General features: G+C 35.9%; 1 protein-coding gene across 1 annotated transcript; it reads right to left on the minus strand.

Moving 5' to 3' along the window:
* Window positions 1-610: 610 nt before the first annotated feature.
* On the minus strand, window positions 611-4532 carry LOC113284774 (F-box protein At3g07870-like). The gene is made up of 2 exons (XM_026534180.1): window positions 3144-4532; window positions 611-737 (listed from the first exon to the last, which is right to left on the minus strand). Exon 1 carries the CDS (start codon window positions 4452-4454, stop codon window positions 3180-3182), a length of 1275 nt encoding a protein of 424 aa, XP_026389965.1. The 5' UTR covers window positions 4455-4532; the 3' UTR covers window positions 611-737; window positions 3144-3179.
* Between the last annotated feature and the right edge of the window lie 8966 nt (window positions 4533-13498).

Consider the following 13498-nt stretch of genomic DNA (forward strand, 5'->3'; position numbering starts at 1 on the left):
CTGGAGTGATTTAATAGTCAAACAAAACCCATAGCCCCCACCATCTCTGCAATTCAAAACTTCTCAATCACACATCAGAGCCCCCAAAACGACATATCATTCAGTACCTTTACCCATCAGGAAAAAAAAAATCACACAAATATGCAAGATTTTTCAGCCATGATCATTGTCAGAATTAGATACAACAAAGGATTTGAAAAGTATAATACACCATATATCCTCAAATATCAAAAGGCCAGCTAATTCCTAAAGCTGAGTCTCAGAACCAAAAAACAACTGAGAGTCCCCCTGCAAGCTTTGTTTTGGCTCAAAGAAATTGGGTATATCCCAGTAAAGGTCCAACAAGAGTAGTTAAGCCAGCTGGGGTTTACCAAAAGCAAGATAACCCTTTTGGCACAAACATTTTGGATAAAAATGTTATGATGCGAGTTATGGTGGACCTTAAGAAGAAAGTTGCAAGAAAAATGGCTGCAGTGACTGAGGATAAGGAATAAACTATTATCAGACTTGAATGTGACAACTTACCTCTCTTGGGGTAAGATTCAGACAATATCCCCATATTTTACAGACGTGCCAAACTGAATAATCGGAATGCAGCTAACTTTCAAGGATGCAGAACCGGATATATGAAAAAGCAATTATCTTCCTTAAGGGACCAAGGATGTGGTGGAGTCTCTGACAACAAATGGAAGTCGTGTGCCATGTTCAGATCTGCTTAGGCTGGATCCAGACAGAGACTGTATATACACTAAAATGAAACAAACCTGAGGAAACTAATTATTTAGAAGGAATACTTAAACTATTCTAACTGCAGCAAATTTCAATGTGTTGAATGGTTCAGATACTAAGGTGGGTGGCATTCCCCTGATTGGTTGCTGGTAACGATGCAGAACTTGATGCAACCATTCTAATAAAGCAAAATATTCCAAGTGTTTTGGCCTTGAAAGAAGACAGAGAGATGCTCAAGATGTACCCTAACAATAGTAAGAACTCAATCTTGAACGTTAGATGAATGCAAGTCTGTGACTTAAGCACTGAGTTCGTAAGCATGTATCAGTGCGACTAATAACAAGAACACTACTGTATTAACAGTATAAAGAACCTAACTACATCGTTTGCAGACATACAATTCAGTAATGGCATGTGTGAAGTGGGTGTATCAACTATTTGTAAGTGCACTCATCTTTACAGACAAAGAAACCAAAACCCTTGATGCCAGCGTAAACATTATTTGTTCTAATTCCAAGTAGTAGGTGCAAGGAGCCTAGCTATGATAGAGCCTTATCGTGGAGACCGGAATGTAATGTAGACAAATAAATCATGTTGGTAGAGCCTAACTAAAAGACGGACAATTAGCTTAATTGCAGATAAAGCAGTGTCGAAACATAAATCATGTTGGTAGTCACAGAGAATGAAACATTTTAACTTATGTATCTATAGCTATATATTCATGTACAACAGACTTGTGCCATACTGCCATCTAGAGAGAGTTGTGTCATATAATGCATTATACTACCTAGCTACAACATATAAATCATTTTGCTAGCGAATACGGTGATGAACTGCAGATGCTAATGTATGCCTCTAAGTTCTAGCCTTACTCTACTTTTAAAAATCCATCACCAAATATAAAAGTAGCTATAAAATGCACAAGGCATCACACTTAAAATTCAATACAAGTAGACAGCGACATAAAGAGAAGCACAACTAGCAAAGCACTGAACTTCAATTTCGAAACTCAAAAATTTAGCCGTTATACATGACACAGCAATTATGTGAGACCCAACAGTCTCAAAATTGGGAAAAATTTAAAGTGGTTTCACAATCTGGGAATAAGACGCAATCATGATTCTGACTCGACCTAAAGTCACATACGATCCTGGGTATGACAAAAACCAGAGTTGGCCATGAGCTACATTTGGAACCAGATGTTTCAGGAACAACTGGTTGGGTAGGAATAGAACTGAACAGTCGAGCAGCGGGTAACTTTTAAGTATGCAGAACCAGATACAAAATAGCAATTAAATTCCTCAAGGGAGCAAAAGATGGGAAGGGAGGAGCTATAACAAATGGAAGTAGTCCAAAATCCAAATCCAAATCTGCTTGAGAGGGATACAGACATATACTGTATATATCCTAACAATTGCACTGAAGTTCAATGTGTTGAATTGTTTCAAATATTGAGGATGCTGGTATGGTGCTAACTGGTTGCTGGTAAAGGTGCAGAACCGGATGCAACCATTCTGATGAAGCAAAATATACTAAGTGCTTTGGCCATGAAAGAAAAGAGATTACTTTAAACAGACAGAGAGAAGTAGCTAGTGGTCAAGTACTCTAAACAATATTCAGAACTCTATCTAGAATGTCAGATTAATGCAAGTCTTTAACTAAAGCACTAAGTTCGTAAGCATATATCGGTAAGACTAATAACAAATTTCTACTGCATTAGCAATATTAGATAACCTAAGTACAGGGTTTGCAGACATACAGTTCCATACATGCATTCATAAAGTGGGTGTATCCACTATTTATACTTGCACTGATCCTCTAAGACAAACAAGCTGAAATCCTTGCTGACAACATAAACATGAGTTTTTCTGATTCCTAGTATCATGGTGCAAGGAGCCTACCTATAAGTGAGCCGTGTCTTGGAGAAGGAAATCAAATGTAGCATTATTAAAAGACACACAATTAAGTAAGTTCATTGCAGTTAATAAAGTGTAGAAGTATGAACCATGTTGTTTGTTACAGAGAATAAAACATTTCTAATTCATAAATCCATATCTTTATATTCATGCAGAGTTGTGGCACAATGTCATTTTAGGTGAGCTGGGCCATATAATGCACATTACTACGTAGCCACAACATACGAAACTCATTTTGTTGGTGAATAAGGTGTCTATTGCTGATAATACAGTATGCTCAAAGCTGTAACCTTACTCTACGGTAAAACTTCATCACCAAATACAAAAGTAGCTATAATATATGTATCCCATTAAAATTTAATCCAAGTAGACAGTGGTAGAAAAGAAGCATAAATAACCAAGGATGATAGCTAAACTCCGATTTGGATACTCAGAAAGAAAGAAGATAAACATTAACATGGTACTTCATATAAGACCACAAATATCAACGAAAATTACCAGATTAAATGTGGGCACTGGCAGATACATTCCTTCCTACTGCTGCCTACACGATTGATAAAACTTATCGGCCCCATCCTGCACACGCTTTTGATAAAACATTTCCTCCCATGGGTTTTCAAAGTTCACCTCTTCTGGTAGTGGTACGCCAACCGTTTCCATTGTTTTTGTATTTTCTTCTCCTAATGCTTTCAACGAAACCAAGGTGTTCATATGCGGGATTGCTTGAAATATAGCTTTATCCTTACCAAAATCCACAAGCACTTTTGAAGATGAAGAATTTAGGTCATGAATTAGGACCTTTGTCTCTGAGCGACATAGAACTGTACCCCTATTCGTGAGGACAAGCGGATCTATGACAATTTCTTGTGTATCTGTGTTGCTTATACTGAACTCTTTAATCCAACCCAATGACCCATCTTCATTCTTCTTCAATAGAAATATATCAGAAGTTTTCTTATCTTTATCGTAGTGGTCAGCCGATAAATAACCCCCCAAAACCCCAAGTGAAAATTTCCAATCAGTGGGAAAAGCTGTAGGTATTTCCGCAAATTCTTCAGTAGCCAAATCAAAAGCAACAATTTCACCATTGTTAAGCTTCCAATAAAGAGATTCATTCACAAGCTCACCACCGGTATTAATGAACAAATCCAGGTCTTTGCTGAATTTCTTCCCTGTGTTCCTCCATCCCTTACCACTTCCAAGTGTGTACACCTCAACATGTACACAATTGGGTTCTTTCCACAGTTTATACAATCTCACAACCTTGTACTCATTAGATGAAGAAACATAACCAAATCCAGACACCAATTGTTGACTAGGACCAGGTGTTCTCTTAAATTCTGGCAGGAAAACACATTCTCTAGTGATGGGATTACATATATAAATAGGTTCATAGTTGACCCAGTCATTATCATGGCATCCATCCAGACAAACTAAACCATTGCAAGAACCAGTAATAGTGTAAAACTTAAACGGAGCAGGGTTTAGTTTCATTCTTGTAATTCTATGGCAAGGTTGTTCCTCTGAAGACGAATTATCAGCATCATTAAATTCTAGATAATGAAACAGTCTGTATGCATAGATTGGATTGTCATTCGCCAAAAGGAAAGTAAACTTACCACCAGAAGAACCACGAGCAGAATCAAGATCTTTAAGGCAACGATTCAGGTGAGATTGAGAAAATTGTTGACGACTGATGACTTTATTCCATGATTTAGAGACTAACTTGCAGTCTAGGACTGATTCTGTTGGTAAACGTGTTAAGATGTTGGAGATGATATCTACTGGAAGCATTTTAAAGTTACCCATTTCAAACCCTCCTAGTGTAAGACAAACGATCTACAGAGTATTAATGGCACAAAACGATCTGAATAAGGGATGACAGTAATTAACGTAGGGTTTTATGATGAAATGGGATTTGTTGTGGAGACGAGGAGTGCCTAGGGCTGCACATACTCCGGTACGGCCCGGTTCTCTTATGGAACCGATCCCTGTACTTGGTGTTGACCGGTACCTAGGATTGAACATGGTTTCGGTTTTCCGCTGGAACCGGATCAAACCAGACCAATTAGGAAGAAACCAATCCGAACCGTTTACTAATGGATTGGTTGCGGTGTAGAAAATGAAAAACCGATAGTGTTGGTTTTGGTTTGGTTTGACTTCTAAAACCGAACCAAAAATCATTGGAAAACCGATTAATTTTTAAACTTAGTTTCTGCCGTCGATTTACAAGTATTAGATTTTACCCATGGATTTAGAGGATAAATAGAAACCCTAAATCTAATATTTCATTATGATACTCTCCCTCTTTCTCTTTCTCCTTCTCTCAGTCGCCTCCCTTCTCCACCCCCAACTACAGCTGCTGCTACTCGACTTTTTTCTTCCCGTCTTCCTTCTCGCCTTTTTTGTCAATAAATAAATTAAGATATATTATATATCTTCTTTTGATCTCTAGAATTAGAGTAAGCTTTAACTATTCTTGATATTTATTTTATTTTATTTTTTTTGTCTGTAAATTTGTGTAAACCAATACTATCGGCAACTACGATTTTTTTATTTGTAAATTTGTGTATTTTTTTTTTGGTTTGACATAATTATTGGTTAACCAAAAACCACTGGGACAAACCGAAACCAACTGGAACCATTTGGAAACCGAACCAATGGTTAATGGATTGGTTTGGTTTAGATTTTTAGAAACCAATAGTATTGGTTTCGGTTTTGGTTTGGCTAGGAACCGAACCAAAACCGACCATGAACAGCCCTACCGGCGGTACCTCATTTTGAGGATCGGTCCTTGTACTTGTACCTGGAGATGTACCGGTCCTCCGGTACCGGTCTGGTACAAGACCGGTACCGGGTTTTTTACCTGAAAAATATTACAAAATATAATACAACATTTTCATAAGTTCAATGTTCAACAATCCAAAATAAGTTCAGGTTGCATACATACTTAAGTTCAACATTTCCATAACTTCAAAACAACAATCCAAAATAAGTTCAGTTTGCTAAAAAGTAAAAACAACATTTCCACAACCATATAAGTCTGTCTACGACAAGTCGACAAGAAATGAAATGCGATCATTGCAAACGAAAATGGATGGCTGCACAACCTGCACTTGCAAGTTGCAATCCTAGGCCACAAATCTGCACTTTCCCCTCCAATAAGGCCATTGATTGGATAGCACAACCTCAACCTCTGTGTATTACAAGTTTACAACCAGTTCAGAACAAATAGCAAGCAAATACATAAGAAGTTCATAACTACAGTTGAATTTGTGTAGATTGAATATTTTCAGTCCATTCATTTCCATAGATTAAATAGTAGCAATGAGAATTTGATATACAAATGAATCCAAATTATGTTTCAACAAGGACAGCAAGATAAAGAAAGTTACCAACCTTCCATTTCTTAACAAGGAGCAAAGGAACAAACTTCAATCTTTTAGGAGATTCTCAATTATGACTGCAACAGGCAAAAAATTTTTTTAACAAGAAGTAAGTACCAATACAAGAAAAGTAAGTACTATTAAAGAAAAAAAAAAGAAGAAAAACCTAAATAAGTACCTGCCGCATCTTTACCATCATCATCAGGTACATAATCATATAGAAGATCAAGAGAAATGGGCTTTTGTAAATAGCTTTGTGTACAAAGCAATGCCTCAACTGTCGTTGTAGATATAGAAGCTCTCCATGAAGTAAGGACGTGCTTCCTGGTGCTAAAAGCTGATTCAGGGGCTACTGTAGACACAGGCATGGCTAATATATCTCTTGCCATGTATGACAGTACCTTATACATGTTTGCATTAGCCTGCCACCAAGCCAATATGTCAAAGTCATCATCTTGATCTACTTCACGCATTTTTCCATCCATCACATCTGTCAAGTACCTATCTAACTTCGTTGTTCTTGCTTCTTCAACACAACTTGGGTTGTCCCAATGTTGTCTCTTCCTTGATTGAATTCTATATTTCAAGTCTTGAGATTGCGTGCTAACCTAACTGGCAACTACCGGAGCAGCACTAGATGACCCTTCCTCATGAGTTGAATACACTGACCTATAATCATCAAAGAGTTCCTGAAATTCTAATTTCATCTTTCTCATGATTCTTTGAACCTCCCACGAATTGTTCTCAAACAAACAGTTAAGAGTAAATTCTAGCCCCTTTAGTTTTGGATCCAACAGTTGAGCAAAAAACATAACATAATTCATTTTCTCATACACACCCCAATACTTATTGTACTTGGAAAACATAAGACGAGACATACATGCAATAAATGGATCTGATGCTACATTTTCTCTAAATTCAATTAACTGTTCATGGATGAATACCAATTCCCATAAAAAAGAATGAGTAGTGACCTGTGTAGATGCAGAAAAATTCACAGTTGCATCGAAGAATACCTTTAAACACTTCACAAGGCCTCTAGTATATTTCCAATCTTCTGCATAAGGAGCATGAGTCTGTACTTTCTTCTTCTTCTTCTTGCCCGTTGTATCTACCTCTTCAACCTCTTCTTCCATATCCTAAACATCTTCATCTTCTTCCATATCCTCAACCACTTCTTCCACGATATCATCACTAGCTATAGCTTCCTAAATATCAACATCACTTGGTAAAACAAATTCCTTGTTTTGCTAAAAAATAAACCTCTCTTGAAAGTCCTTATCAATCTGTGCTAACATTTAAAAAACTTTTTCATATCTTTGAGAAGCTTCTAACATCAAGTAAGTGTTATTCCATCATGTGTATGCATCTAAAGTCAGTGCTTTCTTGTAATTTACCTTTGCTAGGGAAGCACATAATTAAACTTTTCATACCTAGAAGGAGAACCAAGAACATATTTTACAACTGACCTTATCCTTTTAACTGATTCATTAAAGAGTCATACTACATCTTTTATGACAAGAGCAAGAACATGGGCTGGACACCTCACCTGATAACAAATAATCAAGAAAAATTAGTCATAAGATGCCTGTGAGTCTGTGACAAATTCACACACAAATTCAGAACTATGTGTATAAAAGAAAACCACACACAAATTAAGAAGAATCGGAACTATGCCTAATTGTCTATAAGTAATACTAAGGATGGATTGATTGACAATGATAATATACCAATGCGAATAGTGTATATTGCCTGTGGTCATGTAATCATTGATCTTATATCACCAAAAGAACCAGTACATACTCAACAGTCAACACACATTACACTAAAGCAAGATAAAAAAAACAAATCATCTATGATTACTAAAGAACATGTATTAATGATGTGAAATGAGAATCTTACATGTAAATATTTAGCTCTGATTGGTGATCATGTCCAGCTAGTAACAACTTGGTTCAGATGATCCATAACTACTGTGTTGGCGCTGACATTGTCTAGAGTGACACCAAATATATCTTTTATACCCCAATCTTTCAAACAATCCACTAGCTTCTCACCGATTGCATTACCTGTGTGACCTTCATTCAACTTGACAAAACATGAGTATTCTCTTCTGCAGTTTCCAGTTCTGATCAATGTAATGAGCGGTTACACAAATATAATTAAAATTATTTGGTGATGTCCATGTGTCAGTTGTAAAATATACCCTCTGCTTAGATTTCAAGAAGTAAGTTTTTAGGTTACTCTTCTCTTCTACATACATCTTTAACATATCCCTATAAATTGTCATACGTCCTGGAACCTTGAACCTAGGCTGTGCCTCTTGCATCATTGCCACAAAGCCTGACCCTTCTACTTTTCTAAAAGGAATTTCATCCGTAATTATCCACTCAACAAGACGCCTTCTTAACCTATCATAACTGTAAGTATGAGCAATAAGTTTACCATCCTGACCTGGTTTTGGGGGTGGCATCAACAGAGATGGTTGTCCCTTTTCTTTCTTCCTGTTAGGATTCTTTTGACATTTATTCAAATGCTTTCGTAATCCAGAAGTGCCATTATTGTCACTGTGAGCTTTGTATTTGTGGTGGCAATGATGACATTCAGACCACTCATCATCTATCCTAGTCATTTCCAACCAAACAGTTGATCTCACTTTGCCGTGCTTCTTTTTGTTATCACCAACTTCAACTGCTTTAGCTGTACTTGTTGGAGTTGCAGTTTCAAATTCATTTGTGTGAGATGCAGCTTGAGAGGATGATCCAACTTCTGTTTGTTGAGTTGTACTTGTAGTTGGAGTTGCATTTGTAGTTGGAGTTGCATTTGATATGATCATCTAACAAAAAGAAAATGATATGATAATCAAACATAATTTTACATAACAAGCATCAAGTAAGCATAATTCATATGGTTTCAAAGAGTTGAACTTAACAATCATCTGAATATTATCAACATACAGACATACTGACATACAAACTCAATATTATCAACAAATCCAAGTTAGGAAATACCTCCAGTGAGACATTCACATATTGATACTGTCATACAAGAAAGATACAACTAATTGCAAAATCATTCATAGAATCACAGTTATCACTTATCACACAGTAGTACAGAGTACAATCAATCTATGTATTCATTATAACATATTAACATGTATTGCTCAATCAATCTGAATTCTCAAACCCTAAATCGATCTCAAACTCTCAATCAATGTCAAACCCTAAATCATTCACATCAACAAGGTTAATCTCATAAGATAGATTGCTCAATCAGAAGAACAAGAATAAGTAAAGACTGTAAAGTACCTTTGAAACAAAAAGGTTTAGATTGAATCTGATAGACGAAGAAGAAATTGGTATCCTTGGCAGTCACCACTTAACCTGCGTGAGTATAAACACTAGGGTTAGTTGATTAATCAAGCGATAACTACTTAAAATCGTTTACAATTCCTAGGGTTTCCTTTTGTTGAAACAGAAAGGAAATCGAAAAGATTACCTGATTGATTGATAGCTACTAACTAGTAAGACTTGAATCACTTGATGATGATCGTGAATTGGTGATTTTCCGATTGATTGGTGAGGGTAGCCGTAGTTACTTAGAGATGAAGAGGCTGCTCTTCATAGCCTCAAAGAGAAAAAAAACGAAGAAGAAAGAAAACTGAGAGTGAGAGAGTTATTCAGAGTTAGCGATTAGTATTAGGGTTATCTATATTGGACGGATAGGATTAAAACTAGTTAGGATCTTAACGGTTGAAATTAAACGGTACATATGGGCCGGTTCCTACCGGTACTCCCCCTATAACCGGGTCTAGACCGGTTCTCAACTTTCAGTACTGGTGTCTGTACCGGCTAGACCAGTTCCGGTACCGGTTCGGTATTTCCGGTTCACTCCAGTCCAGGTCCTCCCAACGGTTCTTGTGCATCCCTAGAAGTGACTCTTCGAGAAATGCAAAGGGGTTCTTTTCCCTTCTTCTTAAGGACTGATTAGGGTTTAGGGGGAAAAAACTCGATGGACAATCCTAAGATTTATAAAAACTAAAAAAGCCCACTCAAGTAGGACTTAATGGATAGACCTTTAACATTAGCTAGGATACTAGAAGTGCTTTTGTTTCCTTGCGTCTTTAGAGCTTCTCCAATATGATGTATGTGAAGATAAATGTCTAAATCCATATAGGATAGACATTCATTTTCACTAAAAATCTTCTCCAACCCAACTTTTTAAATCAATGTGAAGATGACATGGCTTAATTTTTGTTAGACATTGTCAAGGTGAATGTCAAGTTTTAGACATTCACCTTGACAATGTCAAGCTATCCTAGTAAGCTTTTGCTTCCTAAAATTAATTACAATATTTTAAATAGCCCTCTTTAGGTGTAATAAAATCTAAAATTTACTAAAAATAAAAAATGCATTTAATTCATAAAAAATCACCAACAACAACATTGGAGATGAAATGTTTTTCTCCCCTATATTTAAGAAAAAATTGGAATGAGGATGTCTTGTTTGGGTTGCCACCTAGGAAACACACACAACCACCATTGGAGAAGCTCTTAGGGGCCACCCCGAAAGAATTAGGAGCGATTAATAAGCGGAAAATGGGTTATTTGTCCAAATATTTTTAAAACATGGTTCCAATGGACGATTAAAAATTAGTATGGGTGAAATGGACACAAAAAAAATAGCAAGAATGAAACTGGATTCATCCTGGCTTAAACTTTAAAGAGAGCGAGGATGAAACTAGATGCATCCTGATGTAAATTAAAAATAAGAAAAAATATTTGAAAATGGGTAGGATGAAACTGTTTACATCCTAACTATTTTTACATTCTCGTCCATTTAAACATTATCAAATTTTACATGGCTTTTTCACCCAGGAATTGTTGATTTTGGTCTTTTTAACCAATTTTGTGATTAATAAGACCAAAAAAATTGGAAAATACTTATGTCCCTTTGTAATCGGTAGTTCAGTATTGGTTTATTATCTGCCGATTGTGAAAATAGAGAAATCCAAAATTCCGTTGGTTTTTGAAAAAATTGAATTTGGGGATACTACCATAATCGGTAGATAAATAATATAACGAGACTCACGAAACTACTGATTGTGGAAATAGCGAAATTCGAAATTCCATCGGTTTTTGAAAATTTTGAATTCGGGGCTACTACCACAATCGGTAGATAAATAACATCATAAGACTACCGATTGTTAATAAACATCACGAACTATCGATAATGGAAATAAAGAAATTCAAAATTCCATTGGTTTTTGAAAAATTTGATTTTGGAGCTACTACCACAATCGGTAGATAAAGAACATAACGAGACTCGCGAAAATACCGATTGTGGAAATAGAGAAATTCAAAATTCCATTGGTTTTTAAAAATTTTGAATTTGGGATACTACCACAATAGGTAGAAAATTAACATCACGAGATTACCATTTTAACTACCGATTATAAATTTCGTAAAACAAACCAATATACATCAATATAAACTACCGATTGTAGTATTATCTACTAATTATAGAGGGCATTTTAGATATTTAGAAATATTTGAGATAAGGGGTGATTTTATTTTAGTTTTGGGTGACCCTTTTTTGTCTTATTAGTCGCCCCTAAAGACGCCAGGTTTTGTTTCTCCAGAAGCAAAAATCAATCCAAAAGTCAGAAGAAAAAATATTTTGCTTCGTAATAGATTAACACTTTTACTTTCTATAAGTAGTTTTTAAAGTGTATTCACAAAATCACTTCTGATATCTACTGAATGCATATTAAAATTCCACATTTCAAACCCTTCTTAGTGCAGAACTATTGATCTACAAAATATTAATTGTTGAAGAAGAAAATATCGCAATTTGAAGAAGAAGGGATGACAATTATTTTAGGGTTTTAAGAAGAAATGGGCTTTTGTTGTGGAGAAAAGTGTAAGTAAGCGAATGATCGACTTTGAAAAATAAATAAACAGATACTTTCCCTGTTTTTGAACGCTGATTTTAGGCTTACTGAAATCTTTCTAGACATACTGAACAAAGATAAAAAAGGTTGTGAAATAACAAAATCAGATATCCCCTTAACCCAAATTTTTTTAATGGCAAATCTATCCTTTATGTATTAGTGTTAGTAATCTGAAAATACATATCAACTACAACAATGATTCCCAAATGGCTGATTTCTTAGATTATGAGAATGATTTTACACAAACTCAAACTAAAGCTCAAACTCAAACACAAACCCAAGATGATGATTTTTATGAGCCAAATCCAGATCATGAGTACATATATGAGGAACCCAATGCTTCTAATACACAGATACGCTTCTATCTTATGCTCAATCTCACTTCTATAGCTCGAAATTTTCTAAAGTTTGGATTTTTGCTTCATGGTTCGGAAATCCAGGTTGAGGTTCGGTTCACATCTATGAGCCGAATCAACCAAATGATGAACGGTTCGGCTCACTGAATATGTTTACAGCATGCGCCGAACCTATAATTTTAAATTCCAACCCTTTTGCTAGACACTAGTTCGGCTTATATGAAAGTTTCATAATAAGCCGAACAACATCCTGAATAGCCCGGAATAAAAATAATTATTGGTTCAGCTTATATATTCAAAATCGTATGAGCCGAACATGAATTTTTTAATTTTTGGGTTAAAATATTGTTATTGGTTCGGCATATATTGAGAATATCGTATAAGCCGAAACCTCTAAATGTTCAAGGTTCGACACATAATATGATTATCGTATGAGCCGAAAATAAATTTGTTAATTTTTGGGTTGAAATATTATTCGTGGTTCGGCACATATTGAAAATATCGTATAAGCCGAAACCTGTAAATGTTCATGGTTCGGCACATAATATGATTATCGAATGAGCTGAACATTGCTATTATATTCCTTTTCTAGTATTTAACCTTGTGATATTCTTTGTTGATCGTGCTTGGCGGACCTGTACCCATGGAAAATCAACCTGATCCAGTAGACATAATTCACGAGGATACCAAGGATCACTTCCAAAATGATTTGGTATGTAAGAACTTTTTGTTTACCTTAATGTTGTCGGAATATTCCAAAGTTTTTCTTACAAATTATTTGTTTTGGAATGAACGTAGAGATGGAAAACTAAACCCGAAGTTCTTGATTGGGTTGAGGAACACGCGATGAAGGTAAATTGTGTACTAGTTAAAGGACAACAAAGCCGAGGGGATCGGTTTGAAATGATTTGTGAGCGTAGTGGAACCGGCGGTAGCAAGGTTAAAAAGTATACCGTATATGTTGGGAAGACCGGGAGAAATAATAGGATGAAGACGAAGAAAACAAATTGCCCTTTCAAGATCGTTTTCAACCTCAAGAATAAGTCCTTGAACAAAGAAGATCAATATTGGATAATGAATAAAGATATGGATTGTCATCATAACCACCCACGTCCCAAAGACCTTCATGGACATGCGAAAGTAGCGCGACTCAAACCCG

Source organism: Papaver somniferum, chromosome 1, assembly GCF_003573695.1.
Source record: "Papaver somniferum cultivar HN1 chromosome 1, ASM357369v1, whole genome shotgun sequence".
Taxonomy (NCBI): domain Eukaryota; kingdom Viridiplantae; phylum Streptophyta; class Magnoliopsida; order Ranunculales; family Papaveraceae; genus Papaver; species Papaver somniferum.

Bases quoted from the DNA above. Each gene is read 5' to 3' on its own strand.
- LOC113284774 (XM_026534180.1), bottom strand. From the start codon at position 4,454: ATGGGTAACTTTAAAATGCTTCCAGTAGATATCATCTCCAACATCTTA.